A 14,947-nucleotide genomic window follows, 5' to 3' on the forward strand; every position below is an offset into this window, starting at 1 on the left:
TGATTGATGAACCATTTTCTAATTTTCTTTGAATTGGGACATGTGTCAACTTTGAACTGCCTTACAATCAATTGTTTCCTATTAAGATAACTCTGTAATTTCACATTCCCTTAATTATAAGGGTCAGATTTATCTAAGGTCGAGGTGAATTTTCGAATTTAAATAATTCAAATTTTGAGCTATTTTTTTTTTTCAATTTGAAAAAAATTCATAAATTCGAATATCAAAATTTATCATGTGCTGTCTCTTTCAAAATTCGACTTCGACTATTTGCCATCTAAAACCTGCCGAATTGCTGTTTAAGCCTATGGGGGACCTCCTAGAACCTATTTGGAGTCAATTGGTGGACTTTGAAAATTTTCATGAAAAAAATCTTGGATTCGAATCCTATCGAATGCGATATTACTTTGATTCGTACGATTCGAATTTGGACGAAAACTGACCTATTCAATTGAAAACAGACCTATTCGACTTAATTTCGATTGGTCTTTTTGAATTCAAATTTCAAAGTTTTTCAAATGTGAAATTCGACCCTTGATAAATATGCCCCTGATAAATATGCCCCTAAGTTTTAGTGATAAATAGCTTAGCTGGTGTCTGACAAAACTCCTGAAATCCCTCCCAATTGCCCTTAAAGGGGGAGGCTAAAGCCAATAATATGTAAAACGAAAATGTTCCCATGCATGTGCACAGTACAAGGAAAGCCTTAGTTTAAATATGTAAATAGCACCCTTTGTGAAATAATATAGTGGGTGCCACTTGCAAATGGATAACAAGCAGTGTGCAAAGTTTATTAAGTGCAATAGTGTCCCTTTTAGTGTACACTTATGGGCAGATTTACTACTTTTCTCCAGTCTGTGTTTGGGCAAATAGAAAAAGTATTGAGCTCAGAAGGTTTTACATGACTATTGAGCTCAGAAGGTTTTACATGACTATTGAGCTCAGAAAGTTTTACATGACTAGTGTCTTTTTTTAGGCAAAGTGGCATTTTTTTCTATTGCCTGAACATGGACACAAGTGCTAGAGCACCAAAAAGCATAATACAGTGCCCTTTAGTTTTCTATAAAAAGTGTTTATATCTGATTGCAAATCCAGTGCTACAGCAGATGCTAGATGCAAAGCAGAGCAGAAATGCAGGTGTAAGGCAGCTTTGTCATTACCGTCTTCCATAGGGTAAGTGACAAATATGGGGCCTAGCTGCTCCCTGCAGTGGGTGGTGCTCCATAACTTTTGCGTATAAATTACATGCAAGTTAGGGGACCCCCTCTTATATCTCATGAATATAGCTCTGCTGAATGCAGGCAGCAATTTCTTCATGGGGGCACATGCGGTTTTCTGCACTTCATTTTAGAGGCCTGTGATAATTCAGAAAAGGGCAAAAGTGCAAAAATGAGCAGTTTACACCTGTACTTTGCACCCTATCCTGCAGTTAGTAAATTACCTATTGTATCAGCGGCCCTGTAGGACTGCAATCAGAATGTCAAATGGGCTTTTAAGTCACATTTCTGTGCTTTCACATTAACAAAGTATGTTTGTTACAAAAAATTAATCATTTCTTCAGTTAGAAAGCAGAAAAACAATTCCACTGCAATACAAAACACGACATCATAACCAAAGACATTACACAAATAATGGATAAGAAAAACAATACTGGTAATTAATCATTTTCCAAATGCAATGTCCAGTACACCGAGCAGTTTAGAAAAAGTGCACTTTTTATTAAAAAAAAAACCAGAACATCGGAAAAATAATTTTAAAAAACGTTCAACCGGCCTGCAAGCAGGTAATCCACTTTGTATAATAACTTATTTCTTCTGGCATAAATGGGGCACTGTGTAAGACTGAGCCTGAGACTGATATGGTGTGTTCAGTTCTAGCATGGAGTCTATAGTGTGTGTTACACATACACCCTTCTGTCTGAATGGCACAAAGACCATCTTCTGCATTATCAAGTGCAACAGGCCATTTTGTAAACAGATCTTATTCCAGTCTTCAGCTCATCCTGGAATCCTTTTCTGTTTCTTTAAAAAGGCAAGAGAGCAGAGCATCCATTTAAAAAGGAGACAAAAGTAGAAAAGAAAAAAAGAGAGAAGGAAAGGTGGGAATTAGTATTCATGCAGACAGATTTCAGATAGAAAACCAACACCAGAGCACAGCCAATTAACCGGTGGGCACTTTAGTTAAGAAAACTTACAGAAATATAGCAACTAAATCTTCGCCATTATGAACTATACAGTATACACCCACATATATGTATTTTAACATGAGAAAAATAAATAGAACTTATTCTATAATGCATTCTGCCTATTCTTCCATTCCATAAATTTTTTATAAAGCAGTAACATAAACGTGTTTTGCTTTCACACTGTGGGTTCAACTTTAAGTTAACTTTCAGTCTGATATAGAATGGCCAATATAAATCAACTTTTCAATATATCTTCATTATTTATTTATTTTTTATAGTTTTTTGAATTACGTACATTCTGCTTGTGACTTTTCAAATGGGGTCACTGACCCCATCTAAAACACAAATGCTCTGTAAGGCTACAAATGTATTGTTATTGCTGCTTTGTGTTACTCATCTTTCTATTCAGGCCCTCTCCCATTCATATGCGAGTCTGTTATTCAAGTCATAGCATGGTTGCTAGGGTAAAATTGGAAACTGGGGAGGTGCTGAATAAAATGCTAAATAACTCAAAAAACACAAATAATAGAAAATGAAAACCCATTGCAAATTGTCTCAGAATATCAGTCTCTACGTCATACTAAAAGCTAACTCAAAGGTGAACAACCCCTTTAATAAGTCGCTTGTAATTAGCTGAGCTAGTTTAACAATAGATACCACGAGCTACGTATAAAAAAACTCCCTCTGATCTCCCCTTTGGCATTTCTGTTATGACTTACATACTGTATAAACCGTAATCCATTACATATGAGTTTATCTCTGCACTCGGAATGTAATTATCAACCTCGAATGGTGGTTAGCTTATGTTTCCCTGTTTGCCCTGTTTAGTTTAAAGGGATTATGTCATGATTTTTATGATCTAGTTTTTATTTCTAAATTACAATGTTTACACTGCAAATAATTCACTCTACAATATAAAATGTTATTCATGAACCAGCAAAAGTATTTTTTTAGTTGTAATATTGGTGTGTAGGCAGCCATCTCAGACCATTTTGCCTGGCCATGTGCTTTCAGAAAGAGCCAGCACTTTAGAATGGAACTGCTTTCTGACAGGCTGTTGTTTCTCCTACTCAATATAACTGAATGTGTCGCAGTGGGACCTGGATTTTTTGATTGAGCGATGTTCTTAGAACTACCAGGCAGCTGTTATCTTGTGTTAGGGAGCTGTTATCTGGTTACCTTCCAATTGTTCTGTTGTTAGGATGCTCGGGGGGGTGGTATCACTCCCACTTGCAGTACAGCAGTAAAGAGTGACTGAAGTTTATCAGTGCACAAGTCACATGACTGGGGCAGCTGGGAAACTGACAATATGTCTAGCCCCATGTCAGATTTCAAAATTAAATATAAACAAATCTGTTTGCTCTTTTGAGAAATGTATTTCAGTGCAGAATTCTGCTGGAGCAGCACTATTAACTGATGCGTTTTGATTTTTTTTTTCCCATGACAGTATCCCTTTAAGGAGTAACAAAAACCATAGTTTTTTTGTAATTCAGACAATAGGCAAAAAGCATGTTCAGCACAAGCCCTAGCGATTGTTCAAGGAGGTATACAGTGCTATCCATTTAAGTTCCTTTACATCTGGATGCAAAAACAGTGACTTTGCAGCTGCTGCTGAATGATCCCAGCTGGGGTATGTAGTTCAGTAAAATAGGGATGCCACAGAGTGGGCATGGAGTTTTTACATGCCCACTGGCAGGGATCTAAAGCTAGTGGTCCTTCAAGCTATTTTTGAAAGGCAGTTTCAGCTGGAGGAGACACATTTGGGATTTATTACAAATTCTGATGACACATCTTGTAACTGAAAATTTTAAATAGTAAGCCCATTTGTTATTTATTTAGTCATTAACACAAAGAGATATGAAACATAAAGAAAATGCTGTGAAAGAAATGTGGAAGAATAGCAAATGCAACAAAGTAAACATTAAAAAAGGGGGTGGGAAGGCCTTGGTTAAATCAAGAGATGCTTTTCCATTGAAAATTGTTAATTATGCACAACAGCCTTCAATAACAACTGTGAACTTTACCATTCCATAGACACAATGAGAAATGAAAAGGAACAAAATCTTCAAAAGATGAACTAATTCACACTTTCAAAGAAAGCAACGCCTTAAATCTTTAGCTCTTACTTTGACACGGTGGAATTTGGTTACTCCATGTTCCATCTTTTCGACATTCAATCTGTAAACTCTCCATCTCAACATTATCCTAGATAAGCATATAGACATACAGTTTAATTTATTAATACTGAATTTACAGCAATTCCTTCCTTCACTGTTTATACATACAGTATATAAAAATTGTAGGACTGCTGCACACACCTCAAATGGAGATAATGCCCTGGCCCCAACAGATATATATATATATATATATATATATATATATATATATATATATATATATATATATATATATATATATATATATATATATATATATATATATATATAGAGATATAGAGATATATAGATATATATATATATAGATATATATATATATATATACAGTGTGTATAGATATATATATATATATATATATATATATATATATATATATATATATATATATTTGCAAAAAGAAAGCTTTTGCACTGGAGGAACTTTATGGAAAAGTGAAAAAACATTTTATTTAGATTGACGTTTTGACCCTCACTGGGGTCTTAAAGACCACAGTAAGGTTAGAAACGTTGATCTAAATAAAATATGTTTTCACTTTTCCATAAAGTCCCTCGAGTGCAACAGCTTTCTTTTTGCAATTTTATATACATGCCTATTTATCTATCTATTTATCAATGGCTTCAGTGGAATCTATTTATCAATGGCTTCAGTGGAAATCAATTCCTTCTTGTAACTACTTAACATTATAATGTTATATATTATATGATATATTATATAGTATATGACTCAAATATATACATATATAAGTTTAGCATATTTTATCTGGAAACCTGATATCCAGAAAGCTCTGAATTGCCTCCATATAGAGTCCATTTATCTGTTTTCTCTATAAAATTGAAACAGTACTTTATACTTGATTGTAACTAAGCTGCATGAATCCATATTGGTGGGCAAAACAATCCTGTTGGGTTTAAATGTTTTTAGTAGATTTTAAGTAAGGAGACCCTTTATCTGGAAAAAACTTATTTCCCAAGCTTACCGAATAATAGAGATTATACCTGTAATATTTATAAGTTTACTATCATGGAACATGCAATCACAGTAGATTTAATTTTGGTAAACACTGGTCAGACCAGAAATAGACTACAGGTATGGGATCTGTTATCCGTAACCCATTATCCAGAAAGCTCGAAATTACAGGAAGGCCGTCTCCCTTAGACTCCATTTTATCCAAATAATCCAAGTTTATATTAATTATTTCCTTGGGTTTATTTAATGTTTCAAGGTTTTCTAGTAGACAAGGTATTAAGATCCAAATTATGGAAAGAACAGTTATCTGGACAACCCCAGGCCTCAAGCATTCTAGATAACAGGTCCCTATATCTATACCACTTTTTCCAGAAGCAAATCCAAATAATTGCAACTGGGTTGGCACCGCTACATGTGCATAATCAGCAAGGTGGTATGCGAAATGTTGTGAAACTGCACCCTGCAACCTCACAATCACAGCACCACAATTACTGCCACTACTCTTCTTTGACATGTTCTGTACCACCCCCAGCACTAGAACCACATACAACCACAATAATAAACAATGGTGTGCATTATATGTATATATAGTAGATAATGCCCCCCAATGTAATTTAGAAAGACATGACAGCTTGCCTCATATAATGCAAGCTTGAGCTATTTTATTCCAAGAACACCTACAACCACATGTAATAAAAGACCTTAAGTTTGCCCAGGTGCATCAAACTATAGCAACCAATAAGATGTTTGCTTTAAACAGGTGACCAGTAAATACTACCTGCTGATTGGGTACTATAGGTTACTGCACCTGGGGAAACTTATGCGGTTATATAATAAAAGTCACTAACATTGCCCAGTTGCAAAATTCTCTGCCAGATACCATAGGCACATTGTTTAGTAAACTGCATGTAAAAGCAATTCAAACTTCTCCTGTAAGATAAGGTGCACCTCCTAAGTGAGATATGCCCATATGCTTAAATGTCCATCAGTGCTTTTTGATTCAACTTGTCCCATTACACAAAAGTTACCATGTACTTACTGCCTGGTTAAAGAAGGTGTTAGGTAAAGGGTTCCCTTGTAACTGAGTGTCATTCACCTCAACTGCAATATTGGCACACAGCTAAGGGCATTTGGGTATGCCATTTTAATGGGCACAAATATGCATCAATTTCTGCACCTATTGCTGTGCTTAGTGTTAGTAAATGAATCCCTTATATGTGTAATATTTTGCCATTGTGTTAAAGTGAACTCACCTTCAGCACTCGGTACCCTTGGTTGCAGCTAATTACAACCTGATCTTTAAATGTATATTCAGACTGAGGAGGTTCAAGTTTTCCATTCATTGGCGGGTGCAGATTTGGACATGGCATACCTAAAGAGAAAACATAATAAACAGTATGGATAAAGTATTTTGTCTGTATTTTCATTAGTATGGCAATATGTACCATATATTAATTCAATAAAAGCCACTGGAGATTGTTGTGTTTCTGGGTTAAATGTCACAGCCATGGGGGAAAGAATAATGGTTTATATATGGGACAAACACTCTCTGCAGTTTTCCTCTGTAACTGGCAATCCTTCATTCTCCCATTTGCTAAAAGACATGCAACCATATGTTAATGTCAGCATAATTGATTTAATAAACCAGCTTTGGAATTTACTCAGTGCTCTTGTTTTACCCAGTGGTATAGCAATGGGGGGAGATTTCCAAACATGATACATTCCTAACACATCATATGTTATCATATTATTCATAAAACACTAAACATTGTGCTTTAAAAGATAGAGAAGCTACAGTGTTACAGATACATAGCTTGATGTAGAAAACACGTCCTGGACCTTGAAAGAGAACATATTAATTCAATATTTTATGAATCTGTTTTTGTGAATATGTGTTCAACACAGAACACTGCAGAGAAATTAATGATCATACCCAAAGCCATTTTCAAGATTGTCTGAAGTCTTTATGAAGTTATTAATAATAATAATAATACATTCTGTGAATGTACTCCGTAATAATAGTAGAAACACACAAAGCTGGAAGAAATTATATAATGTCATGTACTTAAGTGACAGAATGAAGATGATATATTTGATAAAGGGTTGTTATATCCGAAACATGTCATATCAATAAATGCACATTGCAGTTATTCTGCCTTTGGCTTATCCTTTCATATATACAATATTGAAGTTGCACATACGTTTGGACTGGATGTGGAAAGGTGGCCTTGCTGAAAGGTAACTGTTGGGTATGTAATAGTTATTGTTGAAGATGATATATGATTTTAGTAGTTAGTAATTGTATGTTGGTCATGTAGTATTTATGGATGAAGGACACCAGGAACAATTATGTCTGTCACCTGTTACAGAGTAGGACAATCTCCATCCTCCATTTTCCCCAGAATTGTCACTATGGAAGAGAATCTGAACGCTGTTGCTTCCTGTTTCTATTCTTCCGGGCGATTTCTCTCCACACAGTGGGCCAAATTCCTTTTTTCCAGTTTTTATCTATAAACAGACACAAGTTATTGCACAACCTTCATGAAACAGTACAATTCTGAAATCTTTTGTAGGTCTCAAACATTCTGACTGTAGCACAATACTTGTGTATATTGTGTAATTGTGACATTACTGTGGGAGCGCAATGTGCAAAAAATTGATACTAATCACCATATACATTAACCACAATGCCACCTTCTTTTCATGATTTGCAGCATAATTACTATCACCACAAGTCTTGACTACAGGTGAAAAGGTTTTTGCTGGGATTTAAATTTATAGGTCCCTTTGTTGTGCCACTTAACTCAGCCTACTGTTTCACACAAACTCTGCCTGCCCAGATCTCAACTTCTCTTCTAACTATTCCACAAGATTCCTGATGTGCAAAGGGAGCCTTCTAAATAAAGCCTGCTTAAAGCAATGCGCATTGAGTCTAATGTAGCAACAGAGGTCATTTTCTTGGCGTTCGCGAACACATACTCGGCGGTTCGCTACATCCCTAGTCCAAGGGACTGTGAAAATGTGGACTGTGGCACTCCACCATATATCCATCCAACTTTATGGAAACTACCATTTGCGGAAAAAATTAAGGGAGCTCAGAAGTTTCACCATGCCAGGGACAGCATTGGTCTATGTGTTAGTGGTTGTAGGTAAGGCTCCAGCTCCTCATAAAGGCCTTTAATTGCTGCCCTACAGCTCCTCACTAATTCTTCCTCCATTCTTAATCCATTTGATGTCATTTAGTAATGCCTACTGCTGGGAGGTGTTAAATTTAACAGTAATTATCACACTATTTTATGCTTTTATCGCTTAAAATATGTTTGTGAATTATAAATTAGGATTCATTCTATAAGTATCGCAATGTAATTAGAATACCGCCTTGTGGTAATGTAGAATTTCCACTTGCAATATGTCTGTTAGTGAGTGTGAAAATACTATGATTAATCGTTCCTTAAATAAACATTGTTTTTTAACACACAAAACTGTGCGTTGAGGAATAACAACCTTTTCTGAATCGGCCCCTGTGACCTCTGCAGCAATCCATGTATACTGTTAAGCAGATTTAATAAAGACAATGTACAATAATAAAGCATTATTTAATTACTGATTCACATTGTGACCTTTATACCTTTAAGTAATCATAAGGGCACTTGACTTCCGGGTGATCTTCAACATCAAAGTTGTCATCAAAATGGAGATTTATAACAAAACCTTCTTCTAGCTCAATCCTATATCGACAGTCTGAGCTCTTGGCATATGGACCGGGATAGTCCGGACTTGAAATTAACCCGCTTCTTTGGGTAAAAAGATTATCACTGCATTCCACTGCAAATGAGGTTCATGAAAAAGTGTCAATATATTGATCATGAAGAGTTTGATAAATTGCTTAACTCATTTTCTACTCATATGCTCATTATTCTGCATTTTAAAACACCTATATGTGTTTGTTAGCCAACAAAACATGTGAAACCATATAAATCTATAGTTACAGGTTGAGCAGAGGGAGCATGTTTGCTATTTTTGGGGGATTAAAGGAGAAGGAAAGCTACTGAGGCATTTTATTGCCAATAGATTAGCTGCAATAGTGCAAGCCAGAATGCTATATTTATTCTGTAGAATGTTTTACCATACATGAGTAAAAAGCTCTAGAAGTTCACTGTTTGTTTAGGATAGCAGCTGCAGTATTAACTTGGTGTGACATCACTTCCTGCCTGAGTCTCTCCCTGCTCACTTATAGCTCTGGGCTCAGATTACAGCAGGGAATGGGGGGGGGAAGAGGAGCAAACTGAGCATGCTCACGCCAGGGGCAAGAAGGTTTAAGATGAAGGCAGGACGTCTGATACAAAAGCCCTTATGTACACAATAGAAGGAAAGAAATGCAGTGTTTCTTTTGACAGGGGATTCTGAGCAGCACTACTTTGAGGGTTTACTGGTATATTTAGGGGGACTTTTCTGATAAGGCTTAGTTTTAACCATTCCTTCTCCTTTAAATGGGGCAATAACCCTTTAAAGTAACTGAGTATTATGTAGACAGTATGTTCCTAAGATAAATTGCAATTGAATTTTTTTTTGTAACTTGTAAATTATTTTAAATTATTTGCCTATCTTTTTTGCATCTCCAACCTGAAAATTCAAATGCAATTTTTTCTAGGGTTACTGTTCAATTGTTTACCCAAGGAATTGCCAAAGACAGATTTTTCTGTTTAAAATCCCCAAAAGATTTTGAAGTGCCATATTCATTTCTATAGGCCCCACAGATGTCAGGTTGATTTGAAATCACAGAAAAAACTCAAATCACACCTGATCCTGGCTGACTTACTTAGAGTTAGATGCCTATGAAAGACTGTAGTAGTCTTGGAAGCTTGCAATTATGACAGTGAAATGCATCAGTTATGCCACCCCAGTGTGGTTCCGCTTTCATTAAAAGCTAATGCATTACAAGTCTCTGCTGCAAATGTGTCAAGTCATGCCCAAATATCACGGAATTATATAGTTGGCATATAAATAAATGGCATGTTGGATATACAGTATAAGCATATGAGACAGCACTTGTTGATATAAATATGTGAGCTAACTGTTCACAAGAAAGGGGGTGGTGACCAACCCTGGCTATTAGGAAGTACCTTTGCATGTTCTGTTATCCGTGTGCAAGAGGTAACCAAATCTGCAGGAGCAGTAGAACCCTCCAATGTAATTGTGGCAGTGATGGTCACAAACCAGATCTTCATCACTTTTCTCTGTACACTCGTCTATATCTGAAAATATAAAAATGTAAATAAAATAAGGTTTTATCCCTTGTAGTATAGTTACAAAAAGAAAGTGCAGTATGTAGCCATAATTGCTACAATGCACATTCTAATTGGGCTCCCATTTGTTGTTTTTTATAACAAATGTTTATTATTTATTATAACAAATGTTTGTTTATTATAACCATGTTGAAGACAAAAGATATTTTATTTGAAAATTCTGGGCAAACAGATATATGGGGTCATTTATAATTGCCAGACTGGGCACCATTCACATGTGTGAGCCCCCTGTGCTGATAAGCTGAACGTACAGGTCCTTCTTATATTTTGGATCTAGTTCAAGGCAAAGAGTACTTATGAATGGCAAGCTAGGGGACTGGTGGATGCATATATGCTGCTCAAACGCAGTCTCTTACAGTACATGGCAGGCATTCACTGTCATTTGAGTGACCCAGAGAAACATAAAAGTGGAAGTGGAGTAGTCTTATCTTTGCACCTGAATTTTAATAAGAATTAGGGATGCACAGAATCCTGGATTCTGTTAGGGATTCCGCCAAGATTTGGTCTTTTTCAGCAGGATATGGTCGAATTGAATCCGAAGTTTTGTATTAGTGGTTTTCGTGATTTTTAAATTTTATAAATCTAGAATTTTTAGAGCTTTTAAAAAATAGGAAAACCATGAATTTTTAGAGATTTGTTGAATAAAACAAAATTTGATTGTTAGTGAATTGGCCCCTTAATCTTTTTGACGGTAAGTGTTCTTTAAAATGAGACGGAGGCAAAGTCAAAGGCACATACCTATTGCGCTATAATGAGCATCAAACCCTGTGAAGCGCTCCTCATTGGAGAAATCAGACCGGAAGGTGAGGCTTAGAAAATTACTAGGTGATGTAATAATCTGTTGACCTGGAGCTTGCTCTGTGTCAGTGCTTTCTTTCCCGCAGAAGTTGGCAATAACCTGGTCCTCAGACTCCACCTGTAAGCCAGAGCACAATGCTGGGCATATTCTATCATAATGCAATAATGCCAGATATAAAGTACTAGACCACCTTTCTGTTTAGTTCATGTAACAAAAAATAGATCATCTTCAATTAAAGTTTTAGGCAGAATAGTATTAGTAACCCTTTGCAGTCAAACTAATATTTGCATTTAAGCTGCAGCAAACAAGGGAAAGTTGTGCTCACCACTAATTTTTAAAAAATCATTAGGCGGGGTGCAATGAGGGTGTGACCACAAAATACATATGGAAAAATACAAGATTCCTCTGCACTCAGAGCTATAGCTATAGTCAGGTGATCCCACTGGTGTCTAATAAAAGGGCAGCCAAGTTTGGGAGTTTTACTTTGAAAGCAGCTAGTAAGTTGCAGGTAAAACTTAGTCCCTTTGTAAAATGTCTTTTCGCCTTGACAAAGCTTCTAAGCGAAACGCGCGTCGGCGTTCTCTTGAAAATTGATCTCCTTATCTTAACAAATTTGATTCTGAAGCAACAATTCCATTAGGGGAATATACTGGATATCTTTATGGGGGCAGGAATTTTGGTCTAAATACTTTACTATACCACCTCTTTTATCTTCCTTCCATTCTAAGGGGCCGTGAGTTTGTGGTTTTTTAGGGCTATTTAGCCTCTTTTAACTGTTAGGGTAATTTAAATTACAAGACCACAGCTCCGGTTACCCTGTTCTGCCTTGACTTTGTGGTGTCCCAGGCTCTAGAAACAAAATAGGCAGTTAGTTTTTGGGACAACTCCACCTACTATATTTTCCAATTTCTCTTAACTCTATTCTTGGAATATGACCGAATAACCTTTTAACCCATTCTGAAATTTGGCCATCTTTTTACCAACTCCTTTTTTTTTTTAATAGTAACTTTTTATTAAGTTTTCATGAACAACAAGAAAGAAGGAAATAAGAAGGAAGGAAAAAGAAGGGTAGACATGGAGAGAATATGATGAAATTTCACATTATACTTATTTGGTCGTCGTTGCGGGTGAATCCAGCCAAGGAGACCATATACGTTCGAATTTCTGTGGACAGCCTCTGGCAAGATATGTTAACTTATAAAGTTCCAGCTGGGAATTAATGAGATTTATCCATTTTTAAGCGTGGGAGGTGTTGGCCCCATCCAGTGTAGGGCTACTGTTTTCTTGGCATAGAACAAAAGTGCTCTCATCAATAATCTTGAGTGGGTTCTGGGTACCAGAGCATCCGTTACTCCCAGTAGGCAGGTAACTGGGTTCAATACTTGTGGTAGAGCAAATTCGTCAGCTAAGAACTTCATTACTTTTTTCCAAAATGTCTGTATCTCTGGACAGTACCATATAAGGTGCATAAAATCGGCATCTGGTGAGTTGCAGCGAGGACATCTGGAATGCTCTAGGCGGCCCATAAGTTGCAGTTTTCTGGGTGTTAAATATGTTTGATGTACAATTTTGAATTGAATGAGCCTGTCTCTTGTACTGATTAGAGGGAGATAGAGGTTGTCCTCCAACTCCTCCCAGTCATCGGGTTCTAAGTGAACTCCACTACTTTCCCACTTAAGTTTGACCCTGGGTCTGGGGTCATATTCTTGAGATGCAATGTACATGTATGTTTTGGATACTAGTTTCTGTTTCCCTGGTGAGCTTATTATAGTCTCAGCATTAGTCTGTTGTATTGTGGGTGGGGTGGAATGAAATTGAGTACCAACTCCTTTTTAACCATTTAATTAATTACCAAGTCTCATTTTTTAACCTATTTATTGCACCGCACTTTATTGGTGTAATTTATTCCAATATCAATTTACTATATTTATCTTGTTCAATCACACTCTATATAAATTAATGAATGAATTTATTTATTAAGGGGTATTACTGGAATGTATTGGTGGGGTAATACACCCATTGGACTCAGAAATAATTAATTTTGTTATCAGCCCTCGGACTGATTAATTTCACGTTATTTATTTGCACTAGCACTTTACTTAATTTATTAGCCAGCACTTCTATTAATGAATTATTATTATCATTAATCAGCCTGATTTTGCAATTCATGGTTCAATTTGACTTGGTATAGGTATAGAAACTTCTATTTGGTGGGGTTTCTTTTTTCTCAAACTATATTAATATTTTTTCATCTGACCCGGTCAGACCTCCACCTATAGCTTTGGTTAAAGAAGGATCCAATATATAGTGAATAAAGTACCCCCTTTTGTAAAATATAGGGATATTATAAGTTACCGAGGAGTTTCATGACCATATAAAAACACGAGGCCGAAGGCCGAGTGTTTTTATACAGGTCATGGAACTCCGAGGTAACTTCTAATATCCTCATATTTTACAACTGGGGGTACTTTATTTATTATAATACACAAATTTCAATGAGTCATGTGACAGAAATTACATCAGAACTCACCGTTTATAACTGATGACATCAGAACTCACCGTTTATAAGGATATAATTTACAGGATATTCATGGCTTTTGTGTATTATATTTATATATACACACAGGGATACCAATCCGTGTTGTTTCTTCCCTTTGTAAAATGTATAATGAAGCAATAGAATTCTTAATGAATCAGATGAAAATTAAGCGTAGGACTGGCCAGATATGGGATGACTTTGACGTAGTTGGCCAGCTTAAATATATTGCAATATATGGACAAACAATCCCTGTTTTGTTTAAAGGGTAAGGCATTTTTCAGTAGCAGTATGCACAAAATGTCTCTGTCTTAAATATATTGATAATGGGTTGAGTGCAGAGGAATCTTGTTTTTTCCATATGTATTTTGTGGTCACACCCTCATTGCACCCCCGCCTAATGATTTTAAAAATTAGTGGTGAGCACAACTTTCCCTTGTTTGTTATAGTTATACAGGAGCAGTGACCAGCTCCATGTTGTAGCTCCCACCCTTCCCAGCTATAGTCAGGTGATCCCACTGGTGTCTAATAAAAGGGCAGCCAAGTTTGGGAGTTTTACTTTGAAAGCAGCAAGTAAGTTGCAGGTAAAACTTAGTCCCTTTGTAAAATGTATAATGAAGCAATAGAATTCTTAATGAATCAGATGAAAATTGAGCATAGGACTGGCCAGATATGGGATGACTTTGACGTAGTTGGCCAGCTTAAATATATTGCAATATATGGACAAACAATCCCTGTTTTGTTTAAAGGGTAAGGCATTTTTCAGTAGCAGTATGCACAAAATGTCTCTGTCTTAAATATATTGATAATGGGTTGAGTGCAGAGGAATCTTGTATTTTTCCATTTAAGCTGCAGGCCACCAGATGCTAATGTTTTATTGGCTGGACCTGGAGCACAACTTTGCTTCCCATTTACTTCTGCAACATACAGTGAGGATAGCATACTTTTTACGTTGAAACAATAACCCAAAAAAGCTAC

General features: G+C 36.2%; 1 protein-coding gene across 3 annotated transcripts in view; it reads right to left on the minus strand.

Annotated features, from left to right (window-relative positions):
- ovch2l.L (ovochymase 2 like [provisional] L homeolog) overlaps positions 1–14,947 on the minus strand; it is a 66,407-nt gene that overhangs the window by 36,317 nt on the left and 15,143 nt on the right. For 2 of the 3 annotated variants that reach the window (XM_018261735.2, NM_001088873.1), the window contains 6 exon segments: positions 11,373–11,550; positions 10,452–10,583; positions 8,957–9,153; positions 7,689–7,836; positions 6,582–6,700; positions 4,312–4,390 (listed from right to left, as the gene is read on the minus strand). In XM_018261735.2, the coding sequence (XP_018117224.1) occupies positions 4,312–4,390; positions 6,582–6,700; positions 7,689–7,836; positions 8,957–9,153; positions 10,452–10,583; positions 11,373–11,550 (853 nt within the window). 3 annotated transcript variants of the gene reach the window in all.

The sequence above is a fragment of the Xenopus laevis genome, chromosome 5L, assembly GCF_017654675.1.
Source record: "Xenopus laevis strain J_2021 chromosome 5L, Xenopus_laevis_v10.1, whole genome shotgun sequence".
Classification (NCBI taxonomy): Eukaryota; Metazoa; Chordata; class Amphibia; order Anura; family Pipidae; genus Xenopus; species Xenopus laevis.